The sequence below is a fragment of the Mytilus edulis genome, chromosome 10 (genome assembly GCF_963676685.1).
Source record: "Mytilus edulis chromosome 10, xbMytEdul2.2, whole genome shotgun sequence".
NCBI classification, from domain to species: Eukaryota; Metazoa; Mollusca; class Bivalvia; order Mytilida; family Mytilidae; genus Mytilus; species Mytilus edulis.
The window spans coordinates 35,556,505-35,578,181 of NC_092353.1; the positions used below are offsets into that span (position 1 = coordinate 35,556,505).

A 21,677-nucleotide genomic window follows, 5' to 3' on the forward strand; every position below is an offset into this window, starting at 1 on the left:
GGAGTATGACGACGGGTGTCACTAGTCAAACAAGAATAGTTTACCCTTTCGGAGCATATAGGCTTATCATCGTTTTGTGGTTGGAGATATATTGCACAATCTTTTTTTTGTGTGATTGTCGGATTGTCTATTCGTCTTTTTCGATGTTAATATGATGTAAGTCATAATTGATTTTAAAATACTTTATTCACGGTAAAACCGTTATAATTTGGAAAAGTCTATTCGAATACTTAACATCTATTCATTTTAACAACATTAATGACAACTTGTATAAAAATGGGGAATAAGTGATTACCCATATTTCTATGTACCAAAATAAATTCAAGGAATATAAGTACAGTTTAATAAATTTGCAATTATGAGATAATGAGTACATGAAATTATATAACAAAAATGTTCAAATTCTAATCAAATGTAAGGCTTCTTCAGACTTATTTCGTTCATATAACATGTTACATGTACCAGTTAGAGAAGTCTTACCTTCCATCGGCTGAGATTCAATTACAATGTCTCTAATATAAATTTTGCAAACATAAAAACTATAAAAAGACATTTGCACTCATGACACATATTCATATATCTATTATAATTGTCATGATTGACAAAACAAACATTGAGATAAAACAAAAGTACACATTCTTGTACACAAAAGATTCTTTTTTCCTATAGAATATATTATACAAAGTGTTCATGAATACATTAATTATGATACTCAAGTGAATACACTATATCATAAAAATTCACACAAACTATACATACACACTAATATGGTACATCCTAACAATTAAACGAAACAATTTGCACCATTGGTTTATCAATAAGATGAGGTAACTCGGAATGAGCTGTACAAACTATACATGCATGACATGTTGGGTGAACAAAATTAAAAACCTGAAGTTGTTATTGGCTTTGAACTAACTTTCAATAACTAAAGGTACTATCAGATCTGTACTTTGTATCTTTTGTATAATTTTTCGAATGTTGTGTTGTTACAACACTGTCCCAGGTTACGGAAAGGGCTGACCCGCGAACATGTTTTATCGCACCAAATTCTGTATGTGATTGTTCCAAGCAAGCCAGGAGGCTGTAGTACAGTGCTTATCATTGATTTATATCTGGCATAAGATCAATCGATGTTTTTGTTTATTGTTGCTGTTTATCCTATTCGCTTTTTTTTCTTTTTTGGGGGGTTGTTGTTTTTTACTAGGCCATTAGTAAAATACTTTGAATTGTTTTACATTTGTCATTTATTTTTATATATGCCTTAGATGTTGTCTCATTTTGGTCTCTGATGATGAGTTGTCTCAAAGGCATGCGTACCACATCTTATTTTTAAAAGTACACGTCCACAACTACTAATAATTACAGTCATTTGGTTCGGAGATTTCTGAATAATTCGACAGAAAATAACTTGCATGCAAGGGGCAAGTACTGTTAGTTAATGTTTTTAGAAATTCATACACCTATAATGTTTATCACATGTTATAAAACTTGTATTTCTCAATATAAAGCAAACGAATGACAGGTAAAAAATAAATCCTTGCAAATAAAACAAAAATGTGGCTACCATGACAAAGAAACACAGCTGAGTACATTAACATAAAAAAAAAATATTTTAAATTACTCCTTCTAATGCATTCTTACTTCTTTCTACAAACAGAGATGGCTTTTTTGTCTTGTTACTTTTTAAAAAAAAAAGGCAACTTTATTTTTCACACATAGTTTCATTATATTAACCAACATCTGTAAACTGCTTTATCTTAAAAAGTTTTTAACTACAAGACAAGCCAAGAAGAGTCAGCTACGGTCTAATGAACCGGAATCGTAGTTAGAAGTCCCATAATTTCAAAGAATTGTGAAATTTTGATACTGGCGACAATATTTACATAGTACATTTTTTTGTATTTGCTTCATAGATGTTTATTTCACATTTAAGAATAAACATTCCACTCATCGGTACGAAATGATGAGTAAAAATTGAGAAACAAATGTAAACAGCAATTATTTGTTTCATATATAATTGCATATGCAGGTGCTTTCAATTGTATGGATACTACCAAAATTAAAAACATAAAAATAAATCACAGATATTTTAACCGGTTTATTACACTGTAGCAAAATGAACCCTTTTACTCTGTATCATTTTCTTCCTCTATTGTTTGTTTATAATTGTAGTTCTCTTCTTCCTGCTTAGAATCTTCGCTTTGTCTTTCCTTTCTTTTTTTCTTCTTTTTCTTCTTTTCTTTACGCACATGAATTTCTTCCAAATTTTCCTGTCCATTCAATTCAGATGAATTTTCATGCGGTTTTTTCCTCTTCTTTTTCTTTTTATGTTTGCTGGACTGTTCCTCATTTTCGTTAATATTTTCTATAACTGCTTCGTTCATTGGTAAAGCTGAAACGTCATTACCCTGTAACACATTGTCAAAAGCTTCAACCTGATTTTTCCTACGTTTCTTCTTTTTCTTCTTTTTCTTTCTTTTTTCAACTGATGGATCTTGCATTGAATTTGTAATTGGGGGATATTGTTGTTGACTGGTGCCAGGATCAAATTCGGTTGGAAATGCCGGCAACGAGTTGTTCGTGTGTATGATTGATTGTGTTATAATTCCAAAACTTATATCATTCCCATTTGACGTGTTTCCATGCAATCCGTCGCCTTGTTCTATGGTATGCGGTTTGGAAGCATGAGGCAGTTCACCTGGATGCTCTTTTGTTGCGGCCTTTATATACAAAACATACATGAATTAAATTATGCTAGCAATTTTTTATATATCATTACTTAAGCGAAAGGAACGCTTGAGTTATCTATTACGATGCTGGTTTCGTTATAATGTTGCATTTTAGTGTTGAAAATTTAACACTTTTTTATTACTAGTATAGATTAAAATCTTTTGATATTTTCACAAGTGAAAAGTTATTCTTTTCAAATCATCTCGGGACTATTTGACCATGCATATTTAATAACGCAAAACATCATCATAACCGTAAATTGTTAGGCTTCTCCAGAAACAAATGTGTAACTTGCAACTAGTCGCATGCGCGCCTAAATAGTATTATACTCAAACTCTTAATATTGATACGATATGCCCATGCTTGCATTTCCTATCATGATTTTTTTGATAGAGGGTTGCTGCTCACAAGGAAGCTATTAAACCAAAAATTCCCATTGGTGAAGTCGAAATCATCTCTTCGTAAATGTTACGAACGTCATCACGAGTTGGTTGACCGTTATGGAAAGACCGTTTCACAAATGATATCGGATATGTTCCTTACGTCGTTACTACAATCCCTTCCCTTTCATGAATGTGACCTACCAAATTAGACTATTTGTTATCACTTAAGCAACACGACGGGTGCCACATGTGGAGCAGGATCTGCTTACCCTTCCGGAGCACCTGAGATCACCTCCAGTTTTTGGTGAGGTTCGTGTTGCTTATTCATTAGTTTTCTATGTTGTGTCATGTGTTCAATTGTTTGTCTGTTTGTCTTTTTCAATTTTAGCCATGGCGTTGTCAGTTTATTTTCGATTTATGAGTTTGACTGTCCACCTGGTATCTTTCGTCCCTTTTTAGCTCACCTGGCTCAAAGGGCCAAGTGAGCTTTTCTCATCACTTGGCGTCCGTCGTCCGTCGTCGTCATCGTCGTCCGTCGCTAGCTTTTACAAATATCTTCTCCTCTGAAACTACTGGACCAAATTTTACCAAACTTGGCCACAATCATCATTGGGGTATAATCTAGTTTTTAAAATGTGTCCGGTGACCCGGTCAACCAACCAAGATGGCCACCAGGGCTAAAAATAGAACATAGGGGGAAAATGCGGGTTTTGGCTTTTAACTCAAAAACCAAAACATTTAGAGCAAATCTGATTGGGGTTAAATCGTTCATCAGGTCAAGATCTATCTGCCCTGAAATTTTCAGATGAATCGGACAACCCGTTGTTGGATTGCTGCCCCTGAATTGGTAATTTTATGGAAGTTTTACTGTTTTTGGTTATTATCTTGAATATTATAGATAGAGATAAACTGTAAATAGCAATAATGTTCAGCTAAGTAAGATTTACAAATAGGTCAACATGACCGAAATGGTCAGTTGACCCCTTTAGGAGTAATTGCCCTTTATAGTCAATTTTGAACCATTTTTCGTAAATCTTAGTAATCTTTTACAAAAATCTTCTCCTCTGAAACTGCTAAGCCAAATTAATCCAAACTTGTCCACAATCATCATTAGGGTATCTAGTTTAAACTAGAGGCTCTAAAGAGCCTGTGTCGCTCACCTTGGTCTTGTGCATATTAAACAATGGACACGGATAAATTCATGACATAATTGTGTTTTGGTGATAGTGATGTGTTTGTAGATCTTATTTTACTGAACATTCTTGTTGTTACACTTATATCTATCTATAATGAACTTGGCCCAGTAATTACAGTGGAAACTATTTTCTAAAAATTTACAAAAATTTATGAAAAATGTTAAAAATTAACTATAAAGGGCAATAACTCCTTAAGGGGTCAATTGACTATTTTGGTCATGTAAACTTATTTGTAGATCTTATTTTGCTGAACGCTATTGCTGTATACAGTTTATCTCTATCTATAATAATATTCAAGATAATAACAAAAAACGGCAAAATTTCCTTAAAATTACCAATTCAGGACAGTAACCTAACAACTAGTTGTCCGATCCATGTGAAAACATCAGGGCAGATAGATCTTGACCTGATAAACAATTAAACCCTGTCAGATTTTCTCTTAATGCTTCGGTTTTTGAGTTATTAGCCAAAAACTGCAATTTACCCCTATGTTCTATTATTAGCCGTGGCAGCCATTTTGGTTGATTGGCCAGGTCACGCCACACACTTTTTAAACAAGTTACCCCAATGATGATTGTGGCCAAGTTTAGTTTAATTTGGCCCAGTAGTTTCAGAGAAGAAGATTTTTGTAAAAGATTACTAAGATTTACGAAAAAATGGTTAAAAATTGACTATAAAGGGCAATAACTCCTTCAGGGGTCAACTGACCATTTTGGTCATGCTGACTTATTTGTAAATCTTACTTTGCTGAACATTATTGCTGTTTACAGTTTATCTCTATCTATAATAATATTCAAGATAATAACCAAAAACAGCAAAATTTCCTTAAAATTACCAATTCAGGGGCAGCAACCCAACAAAAGGTTGTCCGATTCATCTGAAAATTTCAGGACAGATAGATGTTGACCTGATAAACACTTTTACCGCATGTCAGATTTGCTCTTAATGCTTTGGTTTTTGAGTTATAAGCCAAAAACTGCATTTTACCCCTATGTTCTATTTTTAGCCATGGCGGCCATCTTGGTTGGTTGGCCGGGTCACGTCACACATTTTTTAAACTAGATATCCCAAAGATGATTGTGGTCAAGTTTGGATTAATTTGGCCCAGTAGTTTCAGAGGAGAAGATTTTTGTAAAAGATTACAAAGATTTACGAAAAATGGTTAAAAATTGTCTATAAAGGTCAATAACTCCTAAAGGGGTCAACTGACCATTTTGGTCATGTTGACTTATTTGTAGATTATACTTTGCTGAACATTATTGCTGTTTACAGTTTATCTCTATCTATAATAATATTCAAGATAATAGCCAAAAACAGCAAAAATTCCCTAAAATTACCAGTTCAGGGGCAGCAACCCAATAACAGGTTGTCAGATTCATCTGAAAATTTGAGGGCAGATAGATCTTCACCTGATAAACAATTTTACCCCATATCAGATTTGCTCTAAATGCTTTGGTTTTTGAGTTATAAGCCAAAAACTGCATTTTACCCCTATGTTCTATTTTTAGTTATGGCAGCCATCTTGGTTGGCCGGGTCACGCCACACATTTTTTAAACTAGATACCCCAATGATGATTGTGGCCAAGTTTGGTTTAATTTGGCCCAGTAGTTTCAGAGGAGAAGATTTTTGTAAAAGTTAACGACGACGGACGACGACGGACGACGACGACGACGGACGACGGACGCCAAGTGATGGGAAAAGCTCACTTGGCCCTTCGGGCCAGGTGAGCTAAAAATATGTCCGATGACCTGGCCAACCAACCAAGATGGCCGCCATGGCTAAAAATAGAACATAGGGGTAAAATGCAGTTTTTGGCTTATGACTCAAAAACCAAAGCATTTAGAGCAAATCTAACGGACGTTAAATCGTTCATCAGGTCAAGATCTATCTGCCCTGAAATTTTCAGATGAATCGGACAACCCGTTGTTGGGTTGCTGCCCCAAAATTGGTAATTTTAAGGAAATTTTGCTGTTTTTGGTTGTTATCTTGAATACTATTATAGATAGAGATAACCTGTAAAAAGCAATAATGTTCAGCAAAGTAAGATTTACAAATAGGTCAACATGACTGAAATGGTCAATTGACCCCCTAAGGAGTTAATGTCCTTTATAGTCAATTTTTAACAATTTTCATTGGGCCAAGTTCATTATAGATAAGAGATAATTGTAAGCAGCAAAATGTTCAGTAAAGTAAGATGTACAAACACATCACCATCACCAAAACACAATTTTGTCATGAATCCATCTGTTTCTTTTGTTTAATATTCACATATACCAAGGTGAGCGACACAGGCTCTTTAGAGCCTCTAGTTTATAATCTTTTGATATTTTCACAAGTGATCTCGGGACTATTTGATCATGCATATGAAATAAAGCAAAACATCATCATAACCGTAAATTGTTAGGCTTTTCCAGAAACAAATATGTAACTTGCAACTAGTCGCATGCGCGCCTAAATAGTATTATACTCCAGCTCTTAAACGAACATCAGTCAGATCAGAGTATAAGACATCTCTGCCCTAAGACAACTCAAACCGTCTAAGAAAACAACTCGGACCCTTATACAGACAGTTTCATTTCATAGATTTCAAAATACATATTTTTCGGATGACATCTTGGACGAGCTCTAGAGAAAACTAGGACCGTAAATAAAAACAACTTAGTCTGAACAAAGTTTGTACGTCATTCGTCAATTAGAAAAAATAGTTCCCGGTATGGCAAAGCATGATGACAGGTTAACACGTTTTGAAGACTTGTATTGATGATATGCAAACAACTAATGTAAAAAATAAATATGATATTTTATAAACAAATTATTTGATATGGCACAAGAAAAATTAGGGTGATAGGCTTTCTGTATATCTTACAGCTATGGTATCTACATCCAACTTCATTAACATAACATTTTATAACTGACTATGTGGGTTGTGCTTTGCTCATTGTTGAAGAGCGTACGGTGACATTGGCAATCATATCACATCTTCTATTTAATATCTCACCAAATAAGGTGTACTACTTTATAGCTAAGTCTCTTTAAAGTGTATGGTATATGTTTGGCTGAAATAGTTTGGTATTAATTGAGAATATATTTCTAGTAACAATTTGAAATCTAGAGTTGGTAAGAGACGTATGATAGGAGGTCAAAAGCAAAGACACAGTTACACTAACTAATGCGATCAATGCAAATAGGGAAAAAGTTAAACAATGGTAATGCTTTTTTGTTGTTGCTTTTTTGTCAATTTTAAAAAATTATGAACAAAATAATTTTAAACTACCTGTTTTGCAATTTCTCTCCTAGGTTTGATAATCTTCAAGTATACAACAACACCTATCACTATCATTATAATTAAAATTAGTGCGGCTGCAATACCAGCAATCACTGCAATGAAAACACATATGTATTTAACTTATATTTACAATTATATTTAGGTGTGACTTCTTAAACGTCCTGAACATGCATGTAATATATGTCACTGAACGTAAAGCAATTAATAGTCAATCATAACTGATTAACAAGACAAGTGGTGGAAATATCTGAGTCACGCGAGTCTTGTAGATCATTTACAAAATTAAATGATACTGTTTGTGTTAAATGTGTCCTATACATACTGATAAAGACTTTACCGCGACTCGTGAAAAAAAAATGGTCGGATTTTTTTATACCGAAAGATCTGCGTATAGATAAAATACTTCTCGAACACTATGGACGAAGGATAGCTGTTTAACTACATAGTTTGCCAATCATTGAATAAATTTGTCATGAACATGTGTGTAAATTGTTCCATAATTCTGTGAGTAAAGTTTGAAAGGTTTCAACGATTTTCCTGATTTACTCCCAAGAATTAGTGAAATAAATTCGGGGAAAACAGTTTGACACCGTTGTATAATAGAACACCACATCAATCTTTAAACCGCACCCGAAAAGATTTTTTTAACTGGGTTCTCTCACACAGCGGCCAGATTGGTGGCTTCAACTGTTTATTTGAAACACTTGATTAAGGGACAAAGGACGGGTGAACTGTTTGAACAGCGGTATACTACTGTTGCCTTTATTTATTTGATACAACTTGCATGATAACCGATCAGATAATCCACTGTTTATTTATTTTTGTTTTTCCTTGGTTTTCCTTTCGGTAGATCATGTTGTAAAGGCAAACACTTATTATCATTTTAGTGACACTTTGACATTTTTGAACCACTACGTATACATTTTTTTTATATACATACTCCCAGTGTTATTTCCTGATGATGGTGATTCTGACTTTCCGTTTGTAACTTTGTCCGTTGCTGTTGATGAATTGTCTGTGGTAAATGTTTGATCGTCAGTTGATGTCAAACTTCCGGTTGTTGTTTCATTTGCTTCATTTGTTGTGCTCTGTAAAGAAGTTGAGGTTTCTGGTGTTGTAGTTTGCTGTGTTGTAGTTTCCTGTTCTGTCGTTGTTGGTTCTTCAGTTGTAGAGGTTTCACAGGTATATATTTGGACTGGACTTTGGCAGTTTATTGTCAGATTACCATTTGACGATGCTGATGTAATATTTATTTGGAAAATATATGATTAGGAATAAATTTATTTTATGAATTTAACTAAGGGTACCTCTATGGCATCTCTATAAAATGGACTCGTACATTAACTTACATTAATTAGTATGTATACCTTAATTCTGAAGATGAGATTGGTGAAGGACAAAATTATAATTAGATTCATGTATACCCCTTGCAACAAAAACGAACAGTTTGTAAAGATTTCTGATACTTGTTTTGTATGCCTACCTCAAATCAAAAACCTGAACTGCATTTGTAAGTCATGTATTTTCTTTTAATTTGTATGGTTTGGAGTTAACAGGTACGGCCGGTTTTTTTTTTAACTAGCCGCGATGCTACAATCATTAAAGGGCTAGCTGAAGTCCACCGATACGGGATTTTCTTTGCTTCGTTGAAGACCCATCTGTTGTTTAGCTATTTGCTCGGGTTGTTGTCTCTCTCACACATTCCTCGTTTTCATTTTTATGTTGTAAGATATAAATGACAATGAAAACATTAATCGTACACACCTTCACTTCAAAACATGCTCGTTTTGTAAGAGAGATTATTTTGTTTCACCTACACATCATTCATACCTTTCGGTATCGAAAAGTGATAATTCACAAACTGAATAATACGAACTTACTTTGAAACCCTAGCCATAGATAGCCCCCAGCGTTTGTCCCTGCATATGTTACAGTAATATAGTTACTGTGGCTTATATACAAAGTCTTGATCTCAAAGTTGTTGTTTGAGGAACAATTGAAATGATTGGTATTCGATTCATCTGTTATGGACAACATGTTGTCTTCAATGCAAGTTACATTCACGTTGTCAGGAGCAAATCTAAAATCAAGGCTTAATACAGAGATTTTACCATCACAGTCCGTCTCAACTGAACAGGTATAAGTTGCTACTGTCAGTTCTGAGTAAGTGCTGGAGTCGCCACTCCATAAGTACAATGTAGACCCTTGTCCATTATTCTGCTTGTTTCCGTTGTTTAAGGGAGTTATATTATTAACTAAAATGTAAATATACATAGGCCTTGATGTCGATAATCAGACACACTAGAAAACGAGGTTTAAGCTATCGTCTGTTTATATTTTTGTTGTAAATTGTGTAAAACGTATTCAGATCCGTACTCATTAATGTTTATACCAACCGGTTAAGTAATTTGAGTTCTTTTCATTTGACATTTGTTTCAATTTAATGTTCTAATTTATTCCACATGTCAAGATTGAAAGGGCGGGGTTAAGTGTTGTATACTAGTATAAACTAGTTCACCCAGATAACTCATGCGAATGTGCCTGTCCTTAATCAGTGACTCCTGTCAGTTGTAATCTTAAGTTTTCTATCAATGCTTTTTTCGTCTTTTATAATTATTAGTATTATCATTGTTTTCTTTCTTTCTTTTTGTATGAAAAAGAAAAAATGTATGTGGATGGAAAATGTTGATACATCTTTTTTTTTTATAGAAGAGTCTGGTATTTGAAGAGGTTTAACATTGTAAGTTACAGTAATGACCGTATGTTGTCTATACGGATGTCTGATTTTTTTTTGGAGTCGCTGGGTAGTTGTAGCATTACAGTATGATTCTTTTTTTCTCAATGGTCCCAAAAATAAAATTTCTCTATCAGCCAATTGATACTTTTTGTCTTTCCATAATTGATTAAACAAAATTTCAATTATTTCATCAAGAATACTACTATCATTTACCGTCAATGCAATAAAATTCTACATCCATATATGTAGTTTGGAGCGGATAAAGATTTTGGGTACAGCTTGTCAAATATAGTGTGTCCATACGAGTAGCTTGTCTTGCTGAACATTTATTCTTTCCAATACAGTCTTTATGGTAACTGTGGGGATCAGTAGTGACAGCGATGTATTCGCCGTGACAGTCGTCTGATTCCTGGACGCAGCATTCTCTTGGGGCAGAGAAAGATGGACTACATGAATCATTACCGGTATATCGATCATGATACTTGACACCAGCATTAACCTGTTTGACATAAGCCCTTGTGTTAGTTTCTGAACAATTTCCTGTAAGAATTTCGCCGAAGCAATCGCTTTCTTTGGCTGTTGGTTCTGTAATATGTTGAGCAAAACCTATTCAAAAATAAAATAGCAAAATCATTGTTTTATAGGCTGTCAATCTACTGATACTAATAAGTAATCCATAAAGAAGTAATAATTTAGTTAGCGGAATTTATATGCCATATTTCAAAAAAGCAAATGCAAAGGCAAAGCAATCGCTTTCAATATAAAGTAGTTGTTCGGTTTAAAATGACTTCTGTTTTAATATAAGATCAAACCAGTCTCAGTAGACTTTCTTGCAACTTACAAGAATATTTACAGGAAGAATTATATGTGCGGTCAATGAAAATAACTTTTCAAGCTTTGAAGTAGTGTATACAGGGACTGAAGGGTCTGTGTTACTCCTCTAATAGGCGTTGCGGAACATATTGACTATATGTCTTTTGTTCTCTATAAATAAGCTTTCGAATGAAGTATAAGGTATGTATGTTATTAGGGGCTAAAGGGTCGTAACAGTCCATTCTCTTATTTAAAATTGGCTATTTCTTAAATTTCACGCGTAACCCCTCTAATGGTCATTGCGGCACAATGGACATGTTATATCTATAAATATGGGATAAAGAACAGCAAACGTAACGTAAAAATAAAAAAAAGATAATGTTGAGTATTTTAATATTTTAAATTATATATATGTTTTGGTATTCAGGTCATCAATACATTGAACCAAGGAATTTCTGTTAAAAATAGTTATGGAAATCTACTAGTTTATTCTCCGAAACTAAATAAATGAATAAATTAAGTTAAACATTTTAAAGAGTGCTTTTTTCTGGTATTAATTTGAATATTTATTAGTTACATCAAAATGACGAGATCAGAAATAGAGGTTTCGTTTTATTGAAGTAAAGATATATTTTTATCGAGATCTCGATATATTTAACAGAGATAACGATTTAATAATCCGAGATCTCGTTTTAATAAATCGAGATAACGATATAATAATCCGAGATAACGATATGATAAATCGAGATAACGATTTAATAAATCGAGATAATGATATAATTATCCGAGATCTCGATATAATGAATCGAGATAACAATATAATAATCCGAGATAATGATATAATTATCCGAGATCTCGATATAATGAATCGAGATAACAATATAATAATCCGAGATCTCGATATAACAATTTCGTTTTATCGAGATAACGATATATTTTTTTATCGAGATCTCGGTAAAACGGTTATGTTTTATCGTGATCTCGAATTAAAAAAAGTAGTTTCTATTTATCGATATAATAATTTTAATTATATCAAGATAATGATTTAATTATATCGAGATAATGATTTAGTTATATCGAGATAATGATTTAATTATATCGAGATAACGAAAAAAATATATCGTTAAACGATATAAATATATCGAAATAACGCTTTAAATATATCGAGATAAAAATTTAATTATATTGAAATAATGATATATATATTGAGATAACGAAATAATTCATTTTTGCAGATCCACTACGGGCTTCCGTAGGATTCATATCCTAGACGTTTTACGTTTATTTCGCCATCTTACATTCTACCTTGGTTTTACTTTTTACACAAAACCAATTTGAAGGTTATAATAAAAGTGCAGTCAAACCTGTTTTAAGAAATTACTTAAGGGAGAGCAAAAAAATGTCTCTTAAGACAGGTGGTCTTTTAATACAGGTTAAATTTATATAAAATTAACATGAAATGTACTACAGAGGGGTCTAAAATTGAAGGTCTTTTAACACAGGTTTTTGCTTAATACAGGTGGTCTCTTAAGCATGTTTGACTGTAATGTAATCATTTCGATTGTTTCTTTTTCATATAATTTTACAAATGTGAATAAAGCTCAAAACCCTCGACCCAATTGACAACGATTGCATATGCAACAGTTTATTCCTGTGACGAATATATCAGAATGCAATACATAGGATAGATTGGTTAGTGTTTAATGCCCTTTTCAGCACTATTGACGATTTTGTGAGGGTTTTTTTTAGCGGACGTAGCCCGGATAGAACTATCAGCTTTCTACAGGAAGTATGTGTAACGTAGCACAGCTTTTCCTGAAGTTACCGCAGTTAATTTCGAGTTTTCGGTTGTTCATGTCAAATTTACAATAATAAATGCTTGCAATAGTTCCTAAATTTACAGTTTTCGATCCTAATAAGATAAACAGGCGAGACATTACAGCGTGTCCACTTTTGTTTACTGTTAATTTGTTTAAAAGAAAAAGTAATTGTTGTAAATTATTTCTATTCTTATAAACGTAATACGGTTATCGAAAAAAAACAATAAACAAAAGAAGTTTAAAAAAAAAATAAAACAAATTTGTTTTGCGTGTAATTCCGCTGTTTATGACATTTAAATGCACTTATAAGTAGTATTCAAGCCGTTAGCAAATACTTTAAAAAATTAGGTAAATAAACTAATTTCATTTTGAAGTAAATCTTAAAAGAACAATCGAAACACAGATATTTAAAATAGTAATTGTCAGAATCTAAATCTGTATGGTTTTCTTCCCCGTCCAGATATTTTCTTGTTTTTTTACAGAGATCTTAAATGACCTATTCTTTTCATATTATTTAGTAGAAACAAATCCATTGTATTACTTATTTAGGGGGTGGGGTTAAAAACACAAGTTTATAGACTTTTTTTTTACTTCTAACAAATATTGAAACGTTAGACAAAATGCATTTGCACTATACAGTTACTCACAATGTTTATTCTATAATTGTGATTTCTTAAATCATTTGAATGAGTATATCTGCTTTAAGGCCCTCTTTAAGCGTAAGACAATTTTATTAGTCTTAGTTTAAGGAGATGAATGGTCACGTGTATTTATGTACGTTACATTCCTGGTGTAGAATCTATATCCTTAAAAATCCATTTCCATTTATCACACGATAATAAAACTAATCCATATAGATATGTACATATTAAAATAAGGATATGCAGAATGTTTAATTGAGACTTCTCTCCACAAAAGTCCAAAATGACGCGGTTGTTAGCATTATTGGATCACTGTCCGGCATTTGTCAATGAGTAAAATAGGCCCCGATATGACAAAATGTGAAAATTTTCAAACAAGTAAAAAAACGGTCTGATTATGACAAACAATAAAAGGGAGAAAGAAATAGAATGAAAACAACAACTGAATTACAAATAGGCAAATAAAGAATGCGTTGGGTAAAAACATGTTTGGATATAGTGTATATGCATTTATTTATACCGTACATGTAAAGCAAACAACTATCAATGCACCATAAATCTATAGTCTTCTTTCCTTTGATATACTAGTACTTCCTATTTCATTTATAATAAAGACGAACAATGGCTCTATCTACTCAGATGTTGATAAGGAACATGTAAAATATGAAGTTAGATTTGTAATGCAATTGTGTTTACTTTCACATGTCTATTCATCAAGGAAATCATGGTGATGGTAAAAATGATTTACAAATTAAAAACGTAAAGTTAACTTGTACATAGATTTCAAAGCACTATAATAAGTTTGAAGATGAAGTGTATTTGCTCACTATAAAAAAAGACATTAAGGTTAACCTCGGCTATTCATTGTCTTAAAGATGTATTGTATTACCGTGTACAAATGAGTGTTTTTCGCGCCTTTCTTATGTATAATTCATAAACAAGATATTTCATATGCTGAAAAATGTGTCTGTGATCTTTCAAAAATCAATTGCAGTAGACTGTTGATATAACTATCACCTATCCATTTAAAAAAATACATGCTTTCATTTGGTTTTTTTTCTTTTCTTAAGCAGATCCCTCACCACACGTTGCAACCGTCTCGTTGCTTATAGAATGTACAAATTTAGTAATGAAAAGAAAAGACGGCATTGTAGACGACAATTGGTTTCGAAGGAATTAAGTTTTGAAAGTAGCAGTATTAAGGTTGTCTAAATAGTATTTGAAAAGGGTGTAAACTTATTGACGATGCTTTGAATAAATGTATTCTAATAAAATATCAATTTAACACTGAAATAAGATCTCTAAATATTAAATTTATTGTAATAAAATTGAGAAAGGAAATGGTGAATATGTCAAAGCGACAACCACCCGACCATAGAGCAAACAACAGCCGAAGGCAACCAATGGGTCTTCAATGTAGCGAGAATTCCCGCACCCGTAGGTGTCCTTCAGCTGGCCCCTAAAATATGCATAATAGTACAGTGATAATGGACGTCATACTAAACTCCGAATTATACACAAGAAACTAAAATTTAAAATCATACAAGACTAACAAAGGCCAGAGGCTCCTGACTTGGGACAGGCGCAAAATTGCGGCGGGGTTAAACATGTTTATGAGATCTCAACCCTCCCCCTATACCTCTAGCCAATGTAGAAAAGTAAAAGAATAACAATACGCACATTAAAATTCAGTTCAAGAGAAGTCCGAGTCTGATGTCAAAAGATGTAACAAAAGAAAATAAATAAAATGACAATAATACATAAATAACAACAGACTACTAGCAGTTAACTGACATGCCAGCTCCAGACCTCAATTAAACTGATTGAAAGATTATGTCTTCATCATATGAATATCAGGTACAATCCCTCCCGTTAGGGGTTTAGTATCATACTATCATAAAATATATGAGAAGAACATAACCCGTGTCATGCCAACAACTGTTTTTTTTAAGAAATAAATGTGTTTAGTTCCGATGCAAAGACCCTATCAGTGAATCAATGTTAAAGCCAAAATATGCAATCTTTAATGACCTAACAACAGTATCGTAACTATATCCCCTTTTAATAAGTCTATTTAAAGGTTTTGTTAGTTTCTGAGGAGAATACTGACATTTTTGTGCTTTATAAAGAATATTTCCATAAAATTTTGGATGTGAAATACCTGAACGTATAAGATGTCTGCATGTTGAGTTATATTTACGAATTATTTCCTTATACCGGTGATAAAATTTAGTAAATGTTTTGACCAGTTTGTGATATCGAAAACCCTGGTGTAATAATTTTTCAGTAATACATAAATTTCTCTCGCTAAAATCTAATACATTGTTACATACACGAGCGAATCGTACAAGTTGAGATATATAAACACCATAAGATGGTGACAAGGGAACGTCACCATCTAAAAATGGATAATTAACAATAGGAAATGAAAAATCATCTCTTTTATCATAAATTTTTGTATTAAGCTTCCCGTTTATGATATAGATATCAAGATCGAGGAAAGGGCAGTGGTCATTGTTATCATTAGCTTTATTTAAAGTAAGTTCTACAGGATAAATTTCTTTAGTATACATACTGAAGTCGTCATTATTTAGAGCCAATATATCATCCAAATATCTAAAAGTATTGTTAAATTTTTGTATCAAATGTTGTTTTGATGGGTCTTTGCTAATTTTAGTCATAAATTGTAACTCATAACAATACAAAAACAGGTCCGCAATAAGTGGTGCACAGTTAGTCCCCATTGGAATTCCAATAACTTGACGATATACGGAATCTCCAAAGCGAACAAAAATGTTATCAAGTAAAAATTCAAGTGCATAAATAGTATCAAAGCATGTCCAATTGACATAGTTCTTTTGTTTATTGCTACTAAAAAATGATCTAAAAGAGTTTGAACATATGTACTCGCATTCCGACTTTTTAAATGCCCAGTTAATTAGGGATGTGAATTTTTTCTTAATAAGAATATGAGGCAAAGTGGTATATAGGGTAGAAAAATCAAAACTTTGAACAGATTCAAAATCACCAATATATGCATGCAATTTATCAAGTACTTCCAATGAGTTTTTGACACTCCAAAAGTAATTAATTCCACTATTTTCAAAGGCCTTATTTGAACAATTTATTATCAGGTTTTTTATTGTACCAAGTGTACTAGTAAGTAAAACAGACAATTTAGTAGTTGAACAATGGCTGGAAGATGAAATAAATCTATATTTGTAAGGTTTTTTGTGCAGCTTCGGAAGCCAGTACATAGTTGGGACTTTCATTGTGTTTGGTTCTGCTTGTAAAGAAGTAGCTAAAAGTTTATGTTTGTTACAGATGTCGTTTTCTGAAAATGAAGTCAGTTGGAATGTTGGTGAATTCGTGATTTCCTTTTGCAGAACCTCTATATAAAATTTACGTCAAACAATAATGATATTATTCGCAGCTTTATCAGCCGGGACAAAAACAAATTCCTTGGCTAGTTCTGTTAGTTTATTTTTGATACGCGAAATAGGGTTTTTATAGTTTTTGTTGAGGGTAAAATGTTCTTTAAAATGTTGTATTCGAATATCAACTATCTTCATTACTGAATTAAAAAAAGAGTCCAAAGATTTTTTGTCAGCTTTTTCCCGTTTTACCCATTTCAAACAGTAGGCGCGGAGTGAGTCGTTGATGATATTACGACACTCATTCCAGTTAATAGCTGACGGGGGACGATATTTAGGTCCTTTACTGAGGAATGATTTTAACTCTCGGTCGCGAACGATGTTAAGGTCTCCTGTTATAACATGGGAAATTGGTCCACAGGTGTATTCTGAATTACTGCAATTACACGACAGAGACATAGGTGTATTTTCAGTGATATTTACATCTTTACACAATTGGCTATAATTAAACACATATTTTCGGGTAGATTTCTTGTAAATATAACAAATGAGAGGGAGTTCAGTATTATCAAAATATCCAGGAATTTGGTCTTTAACAGAATGGTCGTTAAAAATACCGGCAATATTTACAAAATCAAAACCTTTATTGACATACTTTATTTTAATAAAATGTTTTTTATGATCTTCAGGGCGATCAATTTTTGGAAACAGTTTAGAATAACAATATGCCATTATGCCAATATGCCATTGTAAGTTTGTTTTTAGTAAATTAAAACATGAAATATGAATCGCTATATAGCTATGATAATCCTACATTCTGTCGATGTCTACATTTTGGCATCAATTTTTCTCAGACTTTAATGGCGTATTTACAATAAATTAATTAGATGTGAGATGATTGACATGTAGGCAACATAATTGTAATTGCTCATTGCTGAAGGTAGTAAGTTGTCCTATAGATGTTAACATGTACATCATTTTGTCTCCAGTAAATACTAGTAGTTGTATACTTTTGCAATTATACCACATCTTCCAAATATTTTATTGATACAAACTTATTTTTGGTGACAAACTATGGACCGCATCTTGACTGCAGGACTTATATTGGTTATGGCTTAAACTTAGTATTATGGTATTTTGCTTTCTCTGAATGTGTAATTTTTCCAAAAGTTTCATTCATTCTGATAATTTTCACTCTGAATGTATTGCATATGTTGAGACACTGTTCATTCAAATATTTCAATAATCAATCCTAGGTTTTTACAAAAAGAAGAAAAGGTTTAAATGCAAAAATATGTACCACCTCTGTACATTAATATGAATTACCTTTTAAATAGTTAAGAATATGTAAAAATCTACTTACTTATTTCGACAGTCAACAATGTAAAAATCAGAATCTTCATGTTTGATTATAATCTAGTATTCCATGTCTTTGTTCGTGAAGTTTTAAAATTCAAATCTATTAAAATTCAATAAACTTTAATAACTGATTCTGTTTTATATCAACAGCTATCGATCTATTTAGAGACAAACGTTTCTAAGTGGGTTTTTTTTATATTTAAAATTATTGAAGGGTTCTTTTTAGCTATTTCTATAGAGTTTATATACTTCCCTCATTCAAAAAATAACTTATTTTTACCATGAATCATATATAATTATGACCGATGCCAACAATAGAAATCTATTATTTCTAGGGATTCTATTAAAATCGGGTAAGAAGCAAATGTAGACAATTCACTATGTTATAAATGTAACCAGTTGTTCGCTATCGTCCAGTGGCTAACATTTCATTCATATTCAAGATGAAAACAAATAAACAATAATTGCAAATTGGGTCTATCGGGGTGAAGGGTTGGAAAAGACTGCCAGTGGTTTCCAAAAAAGTCATTTCATAAAAAAATATCCACTTTTTTTACACGTGTATTTAAACAATTAATCAAATGAAATGTGAATTCGCGAAAAATACGCGAAACAATCCCACGATGATTTCCAATCAGATTTTTTTCTAAACATAACAGCCCCTCTACAATATACTTTCCTCGTGCATGAGCCTTCTCTAACTTTAAATACCATTGTAAGATGGAGTTGAGCGCTAGAGATTTTTTTCACAAATGATAAATAAAAACACAAAAAGCACATAAAAATTGTTCTATTACAACAATTATTATATTCTTCTATTATACAAATTCGTATAGCTAAATACCTGCTTTAAAGATCGTGAAGATACAGATGGCAAACACGAGTCTACATAGTATTTCCATTTTCGGTAGAGTAACTAGGAAGTCCAAAATATATCAGAATATCAAGTCATCCAGAAAGCAACAATAAACAATGCATGTCGAACTTTAAAAAATTTAAATAACCTCCACTGCAATGTATACCCATTGTATATATATTAATATATTTTAAATTTAAGGAGGTATTGATTCTCTGTAGTGTGAATCGAATTCTGATAGCATTTAAATCATCAAATTAAAATTTGAAGGACATTCATATAACCTTATATGTCAAATACATAAAGTTATACTTGTATAAGCAATTAAAACATTTCATTGCATATTTAACAGTAAATGTGCACGGATAACTCACGAATAAAGTGAATATAGGAAATGGGCGATCACTTCATGATATTGTGAAATTGGGGCAATTACAACTACAATTGAATAGCGAAAAAGGAATCAAATACTAATATGACCCAATGTCGAGTTGACACATGACTTTGCAGTGTCCATGTCATGTTGAGCAGTAAATCATACAACTGAGCTCAAGGTCAGATGAATCCTACCAGACAGACCATAAACATCTGACAATCTTTCAATACACCAAAAATTTTGGGATTCTACCTATAGCATCCGAATAACGGACCTAATCACAATAAAGTACATTGAAAAAAACCCGGACTTTATATTTAAAGTTTGTTGTGAACTAATTTTCCCATTTTATGAATCGAAAATGATTTCCTTCAATTTAATTTGTTTACCAATGTACTTTTTGTTTCTTTGTGTATATATATTTAATACCTGTAAGACTTTGGATGATGATGTGTGTGATCTACTTTTTTTGTGTAACCTGAATGGCAACCTGTCTTATAACATGTTATTGTTTGTTGTACTTTTACCTAATGGGTAACTGTATTGAACAATACAGGGTAGCCATAGGGTTATTTAATTCATGTAAATTTAATTTTTCCGGATCAGATAATTTTTGTTTCAACGGAGAAACCTTTTCGGAAATTCTACTTACCAATTTTCGTTGTTCATTTCTCGTCGTCTCCTTGTCGCTTCTCCAAAGCCTTGATCCAAACATAAATGTTTTATTCCTTCTATTTGTTTTACATTTTATCCTTATAATTGGAAGCGTTGAACAAAATCCTGGCCCAATTGAACATGAAAACGATTTTTCTCGTGAAACTGATAACTCCATATCAATATGCAATATTAACATTCGTAGTTTACGAAATAAGATTGATTTCATTCAAAATTTCGCAGAAGAGTTTGATATTGTAACAATCACTGAAACGCACTTAGATCCAAACATAAATAACGAAGAATTAATGATAGATTCATTTTCACAAAATATATTCCGTAAAGATCGTAATAACGCCGGAGGAGGCCTACTCATTTACACAAAAGATGATATGTCAGTCACCAGAAAAGGTGTACTCGAAAACCACATTGACGAAACTATCTGGGTTGAGATCAGAGGTAAAGGTCAAACGTTTTTATTATGTTGTACTTATCGACCGGAATGGTCAGGTGTTGAATATTGGACACGGCTAAATCATGCTATTGAACTTGGTTATCAGTATACAGAAAACATTGTGATTTCTGGAGACTTGAATTCAGATTTATTTTCGTATAATAATAATAAGTTATATGATATAATTCATCAATTTAATTTAAAAAATGTAATTAATAAACCAACAAGGGTAACTGATCACAGTAGTGAAATCAGTAGTACTTTGCTTGATCCGATCATATTAAGTGATGCTATACAATTTTCTTTTTCTGATGTACTGAATGTACCTGCTAACATCAGTGATCACGATGCCTCTATTATTTTTTTACAATGTCCAAAGTCCGAAACAAAGTCGTTTAAACGGGAAATATGGTTATATGAAAAAACAGATGTTGAAAAGTTTTCAAATATGATGAATGCAATTGAATGGAACGAACTCTTTTCCAATGTTGAGGAAGTAGACGAAATGGTCACTATATTCACTGAAAAAATCCTCAGCATTGCAAGAGAGAGCATTCCAACCAAAATAGTAACTATACGTGGTAATGACAAACACTGGTTTAACAGTAATATCAGAAAAGCAATTCGAATAAGGGATAGATTACGAAAAAAATCAATTAAATCTAAAAAAGAAACGGATATTAATAAATATAAGAAACAAAGGAATAAAGTGAATAATATGAAAAAAGAAGCGAAAGAAAATTTTGAGAAAAACTTGGAAAATATAATACTAGATAACGCTTCAGATTCTAAGACTTATTGGAAAATTATGAAGATGCTTATTAAGCCAAATAGAGGATCTAATAACATACCCCCATTGAAAAATATTCTTAATGATGATCGTTTTGAGGAGTTCGCCGATAGAGACGACGAGAAATGCGACATTCTAAATAAGTATTTTTGTTTCATTTCATCGCTAGCAGATGTTGATGCTCAATTACCCGATTTCGACAAA

General features: G+C 32.4%; 1 protein-coding gene across 2 annotated transcripts; it reads right to left on the reverse strand.

Moving 5' to 3' along the window:
- Positions 1 to 167: 167 nt before the first annotated feature.
- On the reverse strand, positions 168 to 19,378 carry LOC139491020 (uncharacterized). 2 transcript variants are annotated; one of them, XM_071278269.1, is made up of 7 exons: positions 19,188 to 19,378; positions 18,348 to 18,443; positions 10,550 to 10,942; positions 9,480 to 9,854; positions 8,540 to 8,836; positions 7,588 to 7,691; positions 168 to 2,723 (listed from the first exon to the last, which is right to left on the reverse strand). In XM_071278269.1, exons 2-7 carry the CDS (start codon positions 18,385 to 18,387, stop codon positions 2,130 to 2,132), a joined length of 1,803 nt encoding a protein of 600 aa, XP_071134370.1. In that variant the 5' UTR covers positions 18,388 to 18,443; positions 19,188 to 19,378; the 3' UTR covers positions 168 to 2,129. The 2 variants fall into 2 exon arrangements, with proteins under 2 accessions (XP_071134370.1, XP_071134369.1); XM_071278268.1 differs by lacking the exon at positions 18,348 to 18,443 and having other exon boundaries at positions 19,188 to 19,351.
- Positions 19,379 to 21,677: the final 2,299 nt, after the last annotated feature.

Coding starts and splice junctions, on each gene's coding strand:
- LOC139491020 (XM_071278268.1), bottom strand. CDS start 19,245: ATGGAAATACTATGTAGACTCGTGTTTGCCATCTGTATCTTCACGATC. Junction 7,692..8,539: donor ATCAGGAAATAACACTGGGA/GTATGTATATAA, acceptor TTTTCATTGCAG/TGATTGCTGGTATTGCAGCC. Junction 2,724..7,587: donor GGAGAGAAATTGCAAAACAG/GTAGTTTAAAAT, acceptor TTGTATATAAAG/GCCGCAACAAAAGAGCATCC.